This window comes from Cavia porcellus, unplaced genomic scaffold (genome assembly GCF_034190915.1).
Source record: "Cavia porcellus strain 051 isolate PalLab524CR breed Dunkin Hartley unplaced genomic scaffold, mCavPor4.1 scaffold_1, whole genome shotgun sequence".
Taxonomy (NCBI): Eukaryota; Metazoa; Chordata; class Mammalia; order Rodentia; family Caviidae; genus Cavia; species Cavia porcellus.
Genome location: NW_026947484.1, coordinates 89,244,292 through 89,261,190, shown reverse-complemented (window position 1 = coordinate 89,261,190; position 16,899 = coordinate 89,244,292). Strand labels below are relative to the sequence as shown.

Genomic DNA, 16,899 nt, shown 5'->3' with positions numbered 1-16,899 from the left:
ATTGTGCACTGTAAGGAAGAAGAGAAAGAGAACATTCTCAGGGTTCAGATAATGATATCCTTGAAAATGGAGAACTATAAGAAAATTCAGAGAAGACAATCAAAGAAGGTCTTACGTGAAAATCAATAATGAGTGAAATGGCTTGGACTCATAGGTGAACATCATGCTGTCTCCCTAGTATAAAAAACTGAAGGAGTAGGGGGATTTAGCTCAGCGGCATACACGCCTGCTTTGCAAGTGCAAGTGCAGGTCATGACTTCGATCCCTGGTACCGATAAAAAACAAAACAAAAACTGAAGGAGTTAGTGGGATCCAAAATGTACAGGAGATATTGTGAAGGTGAAAGGGGAGGAAACATCTCAAAAGGGAAGGTGGTAGCCATTGTTATTTCCCTATTCTTTTGTTTTAAAGTCCTGTATTATTTTCATTGTTTTGTTTTGATTGCTTTTATTCTTTTCTGTTTGTTTGATTTTACTAGGTCTGATGGTATTGGCAGCTATTTTGGAGATAACAAGAGGTATTATGGTAGTCATTGTTGATTTCCTCTTGTCTTGTTTTGAAATCCTAGATCACTTTCACTATTTTGTTTTGATTGGCTTTAATCTGTTTTATTTTGTTTTGTTTTTTTTCTCTTAAAATTAAGAAAAAAATCAGTAAGGGTCTCAGTGAATGTGGTACCATGTAAAATGAGGAAAAATATGAAGAAAAATGAAGCTTGGTTTTATACAGTTAAAATTAGCACTTGAAAAGAAACAGTACTGGTACTTGGGAAATAATCACTGATCTAAAAGCTAATCTCAGAATATTTGCTCTAAGTGTGCAATAACTGATTAAAATAATCAGAAAATGATTGATGATGGGAGATTGGAAAGTTTAGTGTTAATTTAGATGGTCTTATGGGGAATCAGAGCTTTTAGTGGAAATATACAATGAAAGACAAATGAAGAAAAGTTTTATGAGCTAAAAATGATCTAAGTATGGGATCAAAAGAGCTAACTGTATCTGAGTCATAGTCGTGAAAATAAACCTGTAGCTAAATATATTTTCTTGACATATTTATACTTCTTAGATGAAGAAAATCTTATAATTGTCCCAGATAAAAAAACAAGCTATTTATTTATTGCTTTTTGTCAACATTAAATAGTACAAGACAGAGAATGCTTACAAGTATGATGAAGAATCTTTATTGTTTGAAAGGATTTTGCCTTTAAAAGCTATAGAAATACATAGTCTTTTGTTTTTTGTGATCTTAGAAAGTAGATACCCTCATTTTCTTTGTATTAAGTTCATTTGAAAACCTAGCTGGTAAGGTCATCCTGCAAAAGTTAGGAATAGGAAGATATAAAACCGTACACATGGAGTTTACATATAGTTTAACCATAAGGATAGTAATAATTAATCTGAGAATGCCTCAACAATTATTATAAATAAGATTACAGACGTACTTGCCAATGTGGAAAATTCCTTTTTAAAATATATAAAGAAGAATATAGTACCAGTTATCTGGGCCCCAAATTCCACATTACATTTTTTAACAGTTGTGACAAAATACATTTAAAATTGGCCATCTTGACCATGTTAATGCACAGTTCAGTAGTATTAAGTACATTCATATTGTTGAATAACCAATCTGCAGAAGTTTTTCATCTTGGAATATCTAAATTCTGCTGCTCACTATCCCCTTCTCCTCGGGTTCCAGCAGTCGCCATTCTGCTTTGCTTCCATCTGTGTTACTACTCTAGATAGCGTATATAAGTGAAAGCGTACACTGTTTATCTTTTTATGAGTGGCCTATTTCCAGATTACATTTTTAAGATCTGAAAATAGGAGAGGGCTGGAGAATGTTGGGAAACTAGGAACGGCGGGCTTGTGTTCTCTTTTTAGAATAATTTCATGTTGGCTTTGTACTAAAGTCTTTAGTAAAAGACTTTCTTTCACCTTACTTTTGCTTAGATTTGATATTAAGCAAATAAACTTATTAGTTTCAGGGACGTTTTGAGCATCCTGATATGGTCATGTGGCCTTTTCTTTATTGCAATGAACAGTACTCATTATGGAATAACTTATTGACAGTACGGTCTTATCCTTCTGATAACGCTGCCACATTCAATTTGGTGATATTTTATTTAAGGTTCTTGAAGTTGTATTTGTGTGTCTGATCTTTTGTTGGTCACTTGCTTTGTTTTGATGAAGGAGGTTACAATTTTCGTTTTTCACATTTTGGTGTCCTCGAAAAGGCTCCCAAGAGCACTTTCTTATTCAGGAAGTTTGTCATCATTTTCTAAGGCCTGAGATAGTACAAATAGCATTGAAACTTAAAGCATGGATAAAAAATAGATGAAATCCAGCTGTGCATCCATCTGGAGCTAGTGCTTTTTCCAAAGGTGGTTCTTTAATCACCTTTATGTTCTGCTCCAGGGTTGTCAAATTTGAAGTATATAGGAATCACCTGCAGATTTTGTTAAACTGCAGATTTTGATTTTCAGTCCAGAGTGGGGCCTGTCCTTCTTCATTTCTTTTAAGCTCCAGGTTATGCCCAAGCTTTTGGTTCTGCTATGTGATTCATTGCTAGCTTAGTGGTTCCCCAAAACTTGCCACACATTTGAATCCCTTGGAGGAATTTTTAAAGAGTCCTCACGTCCAGATCTCATCCAAAAACAATTAAATCAGAATAGCGGGGATTGGAAGCCAAGCATGAATTGGCTTCAAGAACCCCAGGTGGTTCCAATGTTTGAGAAAATTTTGGGAACCACTGCTCTGGGTAATTGGTCTATTTCAGGTTTCCACTTCTTGGTAATTTTGGTTACTTTTATTTTACTAAGTAATTGTCCATTTAAGTTTTCAAAGTTGTGGTCAGTAAGTTGTATGTGTTACCCTCTTATAATTCTTTTAAGGTGTTTGGTTTCTGTGATTACATCTTCTTTGTATTCTGTATTTTCGCTTTCTCTCTTTTTTTCTTCATCAGCCTTGCAAATGGCTTTTCTGTTTTGCTGCTCAGTGTAGAAGATTTTTTGTTCTTTAATCATTTTTAATATTTCTTTTTTTTAAAATCTGTTAACTTCAGCTATTTTCTTTAATTCACTTTTTAAAGTTTCTTGGATTGTTTGTCTCTTCCTGCTCTAAAAATGAAATGTCTGCCTACACTATTATTGGAAATTACTTAATATCAACTCAGAGGTACTGCAGTTATTATCTATAGTTTAGAGAAATGCGAGGTATAGGAAACCTGTCACAGCTTTTCATGGCAGACTTGAGCTTGAAAGTAAGTTCATAGCCACCTTTTACCTACTATGCTTTGGCCCATTGGAGGGAGGCATAATGTCCACATCCATAGAAAAGATAAAAGGGATTCATATAATTTTATTATCGCCATAAAAATAAAAGCCCATTTAGTGAACTGTAAAATATCTGTCCTAATGAATGTAAAATTCTGAAGAGTTGAATATTTTCTTGAATTTTATATTAAAATTATATATTTAATTTCTGTGTCAGGATACTTCATTGACCATGAGGAATATGCATTACATCTTGAAGGATAAACTGAATTCTAAATTAATATAGGATGAGATTCAATTTTGTATGAAGAACCATTTTTGTATGATTATTTCTATTTCATAATCTTTGTTTCTAATATTAACCAGAGCAATTCTAATCAGTTCAGAAATTTAAGATAGAGCTAAGTCTTATATATATTTTAAAATATATAAAATTATCTCAAAAACAAAGAGCAGTAGTAGAGTAATTTTAGTGACAGATTCAAAGTTGTTTGAGAATCTCTTTGAAACAGATTTGGAGAAGATTTTACCAGTGAGGTTTGCCCAAACTTCTAAGAACTGTTCATGAAACCATGGTTTGTTCTGTTCCACAGCATAGAAATAATGAACTGTCGTCCAAATCATTTCATGATGCATGCCTATAAATAATTCTGGTAAGAAACTTGACAAATAAAACACAAAATTCCTACAGAAGTTTTCCAAGTTCATATGAAAATATGGAAGAAGCAACAAGCAAACCAATTCAGCAGTAAAATAAAAGAATTATTTTTCATGAGCCAACAGAATAATTTAATTCAAGAATCCAGTAATTTATGATACAAATAAATGGTATAAGAAAAAAGGTATAATGTCTTTTATTGTTGAAAAAGCATTTGATAATAATAAAAAACCATTATCATCAGAGACATTTTAAGAACTGAGAGATGTAAAGATAAATGAATATTTTTTCAAGAATGAGAAAAGATCAATAGATCAACAGCAAACATCAGTAAATGGGAATCTCTAGAAGTAATTTTATTAATGTTAGGAAAAAATATTCCTGCCAGTAAAATTCATATTTTAAATATTTTTATGTTTTTTTATATATTGTAGTTTTTAAAAATGTTCTGTTGAATATTTTTCTTCAAAAAAGCATATGAAACAAAAATTCAGTTTTATCTGAAATAAATGAAAAGCATTTATGGAATGACATCTTTCACCCATCATATTGCCACAATTAAAAAACCAATGCCCTACCAATATGTAATTCTGGATAGTGCAGTGGTCATATTTGGGTCTTGCCCCTAAGGAGTATAACTTGGCAAAAAACTTTATGGAAAATAGTTTGACAGTTTTTACCACGAGCTTTTAAAGAGTTTATGTCCTTTGACCCAGTATTCCTAACTTCTGGGAACTCCAGCCTAAGGAAATCATGAGAATTGCTGACAAAGAGTTGTGTATGAGGATGTTAATAGCAGTGCTGTTTATAATGTTTTTAACAATGGGAAATAACCTAAAATGCCAAACTGTAAGAGAATGTCAAATAAATAATCATATAATGTATGATATAGCCATGCAATATAAAGGTATAAAAGTTATGCTATTATAAACTATTGAATATAAAGGGAAGATACAATTTTAAGTGAAAAAATAAGTATCTGAATTTATTTAAATAAAATTCAATTTTAATTTTAGAAAAAATACATATGTGCATTGTATACATAGGAAAAGGTTTTACTAGAAGGAAATGCTGAAATAAAATATAAAAAGCTGTTCTTACAGCTCTAATAGAGATTATGTAAGTGGAGACATTTCTGACTCTCATGTCACTTTAATCTCAAATGAAGGATTTATATTTAATGTTGAAAGCCAAGCAACTCTAAATTAAATATACAATGTTAACATTGGCTGTCAGCTGACGTTCAACATATATGCAGAAAAATCATTATTTTTGCAATGCCTGATATTCCCACTTCAGTTCAGAGCTGTTCAGAAACTGAAGATAGAGCTATGTCTCATAATACCTTTACCAGAAGAATCACCAGTAGGTTAGTTGTGCTATCTGAATTTGTAAGATTGGCAGATAGCTAGTGTGAAATAATGTCATTTCTTCCCTTTGCACCCATAAACAGAGTTAAGCCATCTTTTACACTCTCTTGAAGGATGAGAGCAATTGGAATGAAGAGCTGGGAAACACCTCTGAGATGGCCAATGCCTACCTGCTCTTTCTCCAGATAAACAATGCAAAAAAATCTAACGTAGGAAAACAATTATGTAAGATAGTAGAATCTGATGGTTGCCGTGGACTTTCAGGTGCTTTTACCAATTTTTCTACCCCAAGTGAGAATTCTTATATCCGATGGTAGTTCACAGAGTCCCTGGAGACTTTTTACCTGTATGGGCAGTTTTCCCATCCATTATGGCAATAATGCTTCAACGTGTCTCATGGGATAGTTGAGAGCCTTAAATGGATTCATGCATGTGAAAGTTTCAGCACAGTAGATGGGCATATGTTGATTATTATCATGATTACCTTTGCAGATTCACGTTCCTCTTTATGACTTTTGTCATTGGATGACAAATTTGCTTATTGAGCCAAAAGAACAGCTCCTGAAACTACTGCATAACAAGTCTAATCCACAGTCTGCATTAACAGTCCCCCAAATACTTGAAGACAGCTTTCATGAATTTAATAACTGCTTTCCGTGTTGCTCTTTTTTTTAAAAAATTTCAAGAATAGAACACAGTGCACCATAAAAATGAGTGTTATCAGTCTTCCTTTGGATTTTCTATGTAAATGTTGTTTAACATTCAAATGGTGCTGATTATAATTTGAGATATTAACAGTTAGATATGCCATTGTGTCCCTCTGTTATTGTTTGAAAAGGGGGTTAAACACTATATTAACTTCTGAGTAGTGATTTACTGTTTCCTTTGTTAGAGAAAAATAAAAAAAGTAAAATAATATAATTTGATATTGGCATGGAGACTTTTCAGTTTGTGGAGCTCTTTATTTCGTATTCAATTTTATATTTTTAAAAAAAAGCATAACATATACTATAAATACAGAATCACACAAACACAGAGCTTTTTTTTTCCCCCGCTGGTTTAAACTGTAGTGTAATATTGCTTTGTAACCATTAGGCAGCAGCTCTACATCAAAGATGCTCATTTTTTTTTTTTTGTTAGATGAAGGAAATTTATTATATGAATATCTCAAAATTGCTTTGACCATTGTACCAGCTTTGAGATTTATAGTGGCCTGTGTAATATGTGAAACCCATGTTTCTAAAAGACTCAGTAGCCAGGAGGTTACAGAAAGTTTTATTTTAACAGCAGAACCCTTTTTGCTGAGTCTAAGCCTTTATACTGTTGCAGGGCTCTTCACTCAGTGCAGGACCCTTCCCAGGTACTGTGCAAGTCTTTAAGCATTGTCTCCTGTATGCTTGCGCAAGTGGTGTTAGCTAGCCGGGTCCTGTACTATCCAGTATCTGTTTCTTTACTTCGCTTCTTTTGGATAAAATTTGTCCAGTACAAATCTGTGTGTTTGGAGCGAAGGTGCACGAATGTGGCAGCCGTCTGCTTTAGAAGGATCTCCCGACTCCCCACTTGCCTGCTTCCCATCCGCTTCCAACACCTACCACTCACTTTGGTTGGTTGTCAGTAGCCATCAACACTATTGTTTAGGAATCTTTCCTTCACCGAAGCCTGTTTGTGCTCCATGCAGGAGCAAAGCTCTGTGGAATCACTGGGTAAAATATTTGTATAGATTTAGTAAACATTATCTTTCGGTTTCCTGGTAGATTTCAGATTCTTAGAACTTGAAGAGTTGGGGGTGATGAGTGGAGAAACATCCTGCTACATTCTGAACTGGCATACTTTTCCAGTGGGGTAGTCATTGTGTGTTGTCTGTCTGATTGCCTAACTCTTCTCCTGGGGGTAATCAGCTTTGAGGTGGCTAATTCCTCCCTCATTATTTGGCTCCTAATAGGCCCACTTCATCTTTATCCATGTGACTTAGAAGCAGATGGACCTCTCACTGACTGCTCATTGGTGTAAGAAGAAAACCAACCAGACTAATCTACATATTGAGATTTACATTACATGTGATAAAATCCATATAAATATATTTGAATATTTAACAGTTATTCACTCATTTGTGAATGTATTTTCATGTCTTTTTGAGTTCCAACTATTTAAGTAGTCCTGGTCCTTTGGGTGTTATTTTGTATGAAGGCCTGAATTACCCATTCATAAACAAGGAGAGGGCTGGGTCAGAATATAATCCCTAATCATTATTCTTTCCCATTACTCAGAAGCCTAAAAAAACCTGCTTAGCAAATGAGTTCACAGAAACAGCAATGACCAGTATTATGTTTTCTGTCCATCTTAAGCCATCCGTATCTATATTGTCATAAAATTACTAAGTTGTTAGTTTGTGACTTAATTTTACCAAGTTAAGTTTTGACATTTTGTTCTGTATTCTTTTAGTAATTACTTTATATGTAGACAGTGAACTTGTTGAGGAAGATAGATAAAACTCATTTACCTAAAAAAACAAAAAGGAGCTGATAATTCAACAAGAAACCCAAGATTTGAAAATGTATCTTAGGAAATCACAATGTATAATAAATCCAAACTAGTGTGATTGGAGTACAGAGGAAAGTGCCCCAGGAAGGGCGGAGGAAGAGGGTGGAGGAGTTGACGGTGGTTGAGTTGGACACTGACGGATGAGAGCAGTGTATGTAGAAAGAGCATCTAATTAAAGAGTGCTGAGGGGAGCAGAGCGGCAGGCATTAACGGAGTACAGTTGATGTCTCATTAAATATATGAGCTCAAGGTTTTCTATTTGCTGTATATTTGCTTTTCTATATATTTGCTTTACTTAGTTTACTATGTATAAAGTGTAATCAGCTATGCTTTAAAGCCAACAAAAACAAAAATCTTTATATACATCGATAACCTACAGTGGTCTAGAAGATTAAAAACATCACTTTGCTCAAATAAGGCAAAGATGGTCAACAAGCCTTTTTGTGTTCACGACTTTTCAAATGTACAATTTTAGTTACACAGAACTTTCTCAGCAGTCACTGAAGTGAATTCATCCCAGTGAAAAACTAATTGCTAAAGTTTCTTAAAATAGGAGTGAATCAAGTGAGGACATTTTGTTATTATTCTTTTTAAAAATTTGTTTTCAGAGCAATGCCTTCGCATATGCTGACAGAGACCTTGCGGTTCCTTGCTATGCTTTCTTGCTTTGTGTTTCTGGGGGCTGATGGGTGGGTATGAACGGTTCAGACATCTCCGTGTTGATAGCTGAGATGCATATATGCCACTTCAGTGATTTTCTTTCTTTTCATGCTGTGTTTGGTTAAAAAGCAATGTGACAATTTTTGTTCTAGTGAATTTTCTAAATAAAGCCTTACAGGTAACCTAGGAATGTTTGAAGTTTCGTGTGTGGGATCTAGTGTATGGCTGATAACTGCTCTGCTGGCTAGGCTTATTCATCACCTTTAACTAGTGCCTCCCGTGGGTTTTTTTTTTTTTTTTTTTTAATCTCAGCAGTTGCAAAAATGCTATAAGGTGGGGGTGAGGACTATGGAGCATTAATTTAGGGATGAGGGATATGAAACACCAAAAGGTCCCAGTCACATGGCCAGGTTCTAGTAAATTGAAGCTGGGATCCTGACCTGAGTGCTCTGTCTTGCCAGGTCATCCACACGTCACCAACCTGTGCTGAATTTGATACCTCCAGCAGCCCTAAAACCTCCCCATAAAATCAATCCAGTTGCCAGTTCTTTCAGTCTAGCCACACAACCCCCCCCCCCCCAAAGCATTTTAATTCTGAGAATCATCAGACAATTCTAACTCACTCCCTGGGCCAGCAGCAAGGAAGTCACATTCCATCTTCCGAGGTATTCTGGCCCTCCCCCGCTCAGTGCAGCCCCTTGACATCACTAAGAGCAGAGAGCTAGTGCTGTCTGTGGGAGTCCTCATCTTTAGTGTGACGCTCTCCAGGCTCCTGAAGTATGGTTCACAGTCACGGTGGATCCGGTGCCTAGATGTCACCTAAGGGTCATGTGGCTTGCACTGTCACTTGCTACATAAAATGTTTAGTTCTTGAAATAAAGGGGTGCAGGAAGTTGTAGAAGGAAAAGTACTGAAATTGTTCGAGAAAGGTGGGTGTGCAGGATTAGCTTGGTGTAAAGAAGCACTCAGTTCTGCCTTTGTGTTACTGGTGACCCTGGAACAAGGGTGGGAGTGCAAGTAACAGCAGCTCAGTTTTCTTTAATCAGGGAAGGATTTGTGAGAGAACAGTGGTTTCAAGAAATCTTTGAAGTATTTCCAACAAAGTGCTAATTGTGGTTGTGGTTTTCCTTTTTCTCCCCCTTCCACTTTTTTTTTTTTTTTTTAATGGATAGACATTTAGCCTACCAGGTGCTACGGAGTCCAAAATCCCAAACCTTCATTCACTAGGCGTGGGGCACGGCACATAAAACCACCCCAACTGCTTTGTATATTTAGAAAAAAATTCATAGCAGTTTACTTAGCATCTAAATATTTTACTTTTTGTTTAAACAAGGCTAGCAGTCACAAAAGTTTTGCTTTTACTTGCCCTTGTTGTAAGTATTCTTAGTTTTTGATCTAACTTTTGGTCTAAAAATGAACAAATTCTAGCATGTAATGAATTTTCTAAAGTGTTTTCCTCCTTATGTTGATCTTTTACCCCCCGATGTTTATTTTCAGGATACCTCGAGGATAGTTTTGTAAAGTCTGGAGTCTTCAACGTATCAGAACTTGTGAGGGTATCCAGAAGTAAGTAAATTGCCTTCTTATTATTGAAGTGTATAATATAATATAAAATATTTTATATGTTAGCTTTAAATACAATAAAAAGAATGACTGTATGTTAGGAAAATTTGAGCTTTAAAATCCTCAATCAGTTCTCAGTTCGTCAGCACATACCCTATAGTAAATCCTCAATCATTTAATAAAACCATACCTGACTATATTATATCTAATTTTCTAAAATATTTACATTGAAATCATCAAAACTTTCTGCTGTACAAAACTAATTTTTAGGTTGTTCTTCTTGCCATGTTACTAAAATTCATTTAATTCAGTTCTCTCTGTGACCATAGGTGGTCATTTATATCAAAGGAAGTGTGATTAATTAAATGTACTCTGTGTTGTTATGATAACCCACATAAGTTTCCTGTAGATAAGTGCTTTTTCATTTTACTAACATTTTGGTGGGGGTTTGGAGATGTACAGGATATACACACTAACATGCAGAGTGTAAAGGGATGCAGAAATTAACTTTACAGATTGTAGTTGGATATAGATAGAAAGCATTGTTATCCAAAACAATGTGCAATTGTTTTAACTGGCTACCTTACCTGAGATACCATTCTTGGCAAGCTGGGTCAGATTTTTCTAGGGTAAGCTCACCTGGCTTGCTACCTAAGCAAGGGAGATATTTCGTTGATCAACCCTTAATGTATTACTAGTGTGTGCAAATCTGTCTTCGATGCAGATCTTAATGCATTGATTATGTTAAAGAAAGTGACTTTTTTCTTCTGCTCCCTTCTCTGATTTAGATTATTCAAATAACACTGAATAAAATGGTTGAACTTGATATTCTAGCAAAGTGTCACAATTCAGAATGATGTTATTCAGCTGATGAGGTGATATTTCTGACCTTTGTTTAAGTTGGATTTCTCATTTGGGTCAAATTCAGAGATCCTTAACAAGCATTCCAACAACAATCAGAGAGAGAGAGAGAGAGAGAGAGAGAGAGACAGAGACAGAGACAGAGACAGAGACAGAGACAGAGACAGAGACAGAGACAGAGAGAGACTGATTGAGTTAATACTTCAGAGTCCTTTTCCAAAAAGGAATCTTTAAGCTAGTAGGTTACTAGGTCTTTTCCACTGCAATTTCTCAAATAGCTCAGATTTCTAAAATGGACAGAACAAACAGCATGTTTTTCACGATCAGAGACGCACTCATGAGTATTATGTTTTCTGGAAAAATTCTTGAGTAGATTAAGTGTGTGACCAGAAGACTGCTGTCATGGGTGCATTTCTTGGGGATGGTGCAGGAGATAAAAATAAGAAGTGTGTATCCGAGCAGCTCCAGGATATGTGTTTGCCAGGCAAGAGGATTACCATAGTCTGTTTCATTGTCTAAGGCTGCCTTATGTGTATGTCCAGACTTACAATATATGAAGGCTTCCAGCATTTGAAAGTTCTTAATTTTGACTTAGAAAGGGATAAGCCTGGCTTATTTACTACTGCATTCCAGCAAAAAGAAAGAGAAAAATTGAAGATTTGCATATGTGCTTTCGTATTGTTATTCAGTAAAAAAGCCTATGCTGCTAAAGTTACAAGGCATATACAATTATTTGCTTAAATTTGTACCTTTCTACAGTCCATAATGTATTTTCATCCTTATGAGAAGGGCAGTAGAGTCATCTGTCAGGAAATATTTATTAGTGCCTCATTATGGGTAACATTATGCTAAGTGCTGTCAAAGGAGAACCACTTTGGAACCTTCAAAATCCCTGAGTGCTATTTTAAAAAATCTGAATTTCAAACATAAAAAATAGACTAAAAATACCTTTCTATAACAGTGCAGAACCAAGGTAAATTTAACATTCTTCATTCATTCATTCATTTCTAATTCATACCATCATTTATTAGAGATTTTTAGGTTATTTGTTATAATAAACATTAGTGATTTGTAATTAGTACATTAATTATCCATATTCATTCCTTAGTTAATTTATTCAGCAAACATTTATTTTCTCTTCCACATGTAAATAGGTGTCTCTGAAATGCTTGAGAAGTTATTCTCCTAAGTGTTTTAATATAATCACATTATAATCTTATTTACACAATTGAACTCCATTGTTTATGAAATAAGAGTTTGCTAAGTCAACATCAACGTTAGCACAACCCTATGCTCCTTATCACAAATTCTGCCTTCTTGAGGGTTCACAGTGTGTTAATGGTGCTGTCCTCCAGAGTTTTACTATCATCTGACCTCTAATGTGTGTGTTGACTTTCACTAATGAAGCTATTCAGCTTTAGGATGGTGATCTCTCTGTTGAATGATATTATCTCCATCTTTAAAGTTGATTTAGGATCAGCTTTTGGAAGGAGGAGAACAATAAGGGAGATTAAGGGCTGCCCTCTAACCCACAGAATCTAAGGTTCTGTGGTGCTACACTTCTGAGAGGATATTGGCAGCCTCTTAAACGTGATTTGCAGCTTTCAGCCTTGCTTCCCTGTAGTTCTGGGAGAGGTGCTAACGTGATCTCTGCATTTGCTGTGTTCTTCCAGAGGCTTTAAACAGGAAAACCAAACCAATCCTTGCTCTTCTCACATGCTCTCCTTCCTGCTAAAAAAATATTTTTGCAGTTTTAGTGTTTTGGCCATGCTTACCAATATGCTTTTCTTTCTGTAATCTCCCATTTATTGTCAGGATGCAGACTAAACTGTTATAGTGTCCATGTGTAGAAATTATTTTTATTGATCTTTTGATACCCCGGAATGATCTTTCTGGAACAAAATCTAAAAAGGAAAGCAACATTCCTGAATATTTTGTACATTACCACTTTATTCTAAATGACACCCAGCATCTTTGTTGCCAAGAAATCCAGGGCTGGGGATTTAGCTCAGTGACATAAGTGCCTGCCTGGCAAGCTTGAGGTTGAGAATTTGATCCCCAGTGCCACAGAGAGAGGGCGGAAGGGGGCAGGGAGAGAGAGGGAGGGAGAGAGAGAAGAAATCTGTGTTCACTGTTGAGCCATATATATCTAATAGAAATTATAAATCTTTGCCTAAATATTCTTAATGAATTTGCAAATAGTTTCCCAAGGATACAACCTGTTAAGCTTCCTGCTAGTAACTCAGGTCTCTAACTTGTATCTATTACTGTAGTGAGAAGTTTAGATTATTCAGTCTCTGAGCTCCTCAAATGCCTATGTCTAACACATGCTCTGATTTCAATGGAACGTGATCTAATAAGTTTTGAAGCACGTGATTACTGTGGAATTTCTTACCTCACATTTTTTTAACCTCTGGTGTACCTCAGGCCACAACAAATGTATCTACATCTTAGCTGTCCAAATAATTCAAACTATAAGGCATAGCTACACATTGCATATAAATATTTTTCTGTGCAAAAGGAAGTTATGTAGAATGAACAATTTAATGGAAGGTAAATGTTCCCAAAGTTTGGAGCTGAGATTTATTGTACATGTGGTGGCTTATTTAATTATTAGTAGAGAAAAAGAGATATTCATTGAATATTCCTTGTTTACTTCTCTTCAGTAAAGTATCTCATAATCATTCTCCCCTGAAAGTATTTTTAAGTCAATCATGGCCTGCCTGATAATAAAATTCAACTCAGGTGATAGTATATGCATTTATAACATTTATTAAGAATTCTAGTTAAAGTTTTCTTGAAAATCTATGGTCCTGTTGAAATTTTCTGTTTTATTGGAAGAAATTAGGAAGGGAGGTAGCTAAGAGGACCATGCGTCCTTAGAGTGAAGTCTGTGGCCAAGCCCTTAGTCACTCACCCAGTAGTTTCTGAGAGCCCAAAGGAGAAAAAATAGAAGCTGGCCCTAAACACTATACTGTGATACCAACCTGCCCGCTCTCCACTTTGCATTTTGTCTCTGTCCTTGACGGTGTTCCTCCTGTAACCCTACTTGGGAGAATCTTCCCTCATTCTCCAAAGTCCAGGGCCGATAGCAGGTCTCTGTCGATTTCTTGACCATTCAAGCCTGCACTGGATTCTTTTTCCCTGAAAAGCCAGAAGCATGTTATTAATTTGGGCACCTTTATTATAACTGACTTATCCTCATATTTATATGTTTTTAGCAAGTTTTTATTTACTCAACTTGCTGCCCAATATGTTTATTAATGGTAACAGTATTGAGATTAGTTGTTATCCATTGAAATATTTGACAAAGGTGGATCTAATTTTTGAGTGAACCAGTATTCAGAAAGCAAGTTCACTTATGTTAATTTATTTATTTTTAACATTTTCTGAATTGTTCTGTCTCTGCTAACAAACCTACATAGAAGAAATTGGAGGGAGAAAGGAAAGAAAAAAGGGAACTGTGATTTATTGAGCACGTTATACACACTAGGCATGATGCTGAGTTTTACTTTACTTCATTATCAAAATAATTGTATGTGATATGTTGTTATTATTACCCTTTTTACAGTTTAGGAAACTGAGGCAAATATCAGAGTAGACTGGACCAAAAGACTATTTCCCAATATTCTGCTTATTATAACATAACATACTACCTCTCACTTATTCAAGATGTCCAAAAATAAATTTTAAAAATTCAGTTCGATCAATCATTGTACAAAAAATACTCATATAAAAATCTTAGTTCATAATGTATTGGCAATTTCAAAATAATTCTTGATTTATAAACTAAATTTTTAAAATATAAAATCCCATGAATGTGTTTTAAATGTGATATAAAAATTTTTAAGAATAAGCAAAAGTGTAGCTATTAAATAAAGTCATAGCATTCATACATAAAACTTGACTAGATAGTTTGGAAAACTTGGCATTTATTTCATCTTTGTAAATTTTACTTGTAAAGCTGTCCTAATCCAATAATTATATTGAATAATTGTAAATATCTGACTTAATGCATTGTAATATTAATGTTACAGAACAATAATCTTTGGTTTGTATTTGTGAAATGGTTCTATATTTATTTATTTAGCAATTTGGTTTAATACAAAACAACTTGTTTGGCCTGAGTGATAGGAATCACGTTGTCTTCACCCTACCCCAGGCGTCTGGAGACAGTGAAGGGACAGATGTAGTGACAGTAATATACAAAGTGACAGTAATATACAAAGTGAGTGAAGGGGAGTGGGGTTGAGGTAAGTGTTAATGAGTGATCAGAGTCTGAATACCTTAAGCCTCCCAAATTTTTAAGTCTACCCACAGATTTAAGATGGACAGTAGATGCTTGAGAGAAAGAGCGTTCTCTTCTTTGTCCGGGGACATGGAAAATACTGAATACTTACATCTGAATAGAGACCAAAGTGTAAATGTCAGTCTCAATGTTCTCTTCATTTTATTCCTCAGCACCCATAACCCAGGGAACTGGAGTCAATTTTCCTATTGGAGAAATCCCGAGCCAACCATACTACCATGACATGAACTCCGGGGTTAATCTTCAGAGGTCACTGTCTTCTCCCCCAAGCAGGTAAATGAAGGAGGGAGCTACTCCGCTTCCCCTCCTGTATTTAGATAAGTAGATCAGTATACCTGCAGTTTGACAGGGAGGCAGTCTGATAAAGAGGAAGGGGAAATCAAGTTTCTGCTGATAGTCTGTACGCTTCATCTTTTCTGGTATATATTATTTTGATATTTGCAAATTAGATGTAATTATTGCTCAAACGACTTAAAACTTTTTTTTGGTAAGATGAAAGTAACTATGAAAATAGGTATGCCAATAATGAAAGCAATTACATTTGAATTAGGTATTGTATTATGCATGTATGTTTACAAATTAAGGTCAACTTTATGTCATTTATGAACAAACTTTTTTCATACAGTTGATTGTGTATCAAGACAATTTACTTTATTTTCTAAAATTATCTCTGGCATGTAAGGCCTTAAAAGTAGTTTCTGTAAATTTAAATTGTAAATAACGTTTTTTTATTTTGTCTGCTGGGTCAGTATGTTGTCAGCGTAGATCTTTCCTCATGGTCACTTGGTGTCAAATACTGTGTCCTTCCGAATAAACAAGGTTTAAAAACATCTCTATTAATCTCTTGAAAATAAGTTCTTTTCCATTCTACTGACTCACAGATAGTTCTACTGGCTCTCAGATGGAAGAATCAAATAACAATAAAAGTTTAAAAATTTTTAATTCTAACGTTGGCTGCTTAACAAGAAAGTAAAAGAAATATTCAATCTTACAATGGTTTAGCATGGATGGAAATTACCACCTTTTGTGGTAGTATGTCTTGGGAGTTATAGAATGCCCCCAAATATTAATGCATGTGTTTACAAATAGATTAAGACACACACAGGCCTGAAAGGTTTGGGGATGTCATGTGGCAGAAGGAGCCTTTGTGTCTCACTGCTTCTATTTACTTGCTCTATGTAGTTCACTGAATTCCTCCAGATTTATCCCCTCATTTATTAAAAAAGGAGGGTAGTTTGTACACTTGACTTCTGAAATCCTGTGACATTACATTTATAAACATTGCACAAAGTTAATGCAAAAAGTATGTTTTTTAGTTTTTATCTGCTACAAAGATGAATATTTTGAGAAATAATTCATTTTCATAGTCCTAGACACTTAAATAAGGAAAGATTTATTTAGGCTCACAATTTTATTGGGTCTGGTGGGTGGTTGTTTGCTCCAAAAGAGAAAAAGCATGGTGGAAAGGTCTGGATGAGAAAGCATGCTTACATCGTGGCAGGCAGGAACCAGAGAACAAGAGAGCGAGAGAGAGACAGAGAGAGAGAGAGCCAGAGACAGACAGCGAGCAAGTGAGCTGGGACCAGGAATACACTCTTCCAGAATGCGCTTCCAGTGGCCCACCTCCAACAAATCTTCACTTCCGCATAGCACATTCATTTC

The 16,899-nt window shown here is 35.1% G+C and overlaps 1 protein-coding gene across 11 annotated transcripts in view; it reads left to right on the top strand.

Annotated features, from left to right (window-relative positions):
* Positions 1–16,899, top strand: part of Nfib (nuclear factor I B) — a 426,445-nt gene that overhangs the window by 348,487 nt on the left and 61,059 nt on the right. For all 11 annotated transcript variants that reach the window (XM_063251311.1, XM_063251303.1, XM_063251299.1 and 8 more), the window contains exons 4-5: positions 10,002–10,070; positions 15,390–15,510. In XM_063251311.1, coding sequence (XP_063107381.1) covers positions 10,002–10,070; positions 15,390–15,510 — 190 coding nt within the window. The remainder of the gene's footprint in view (positions 1–10,001; positions 10,071–15,389; positions 15,511–16,899) is intronic.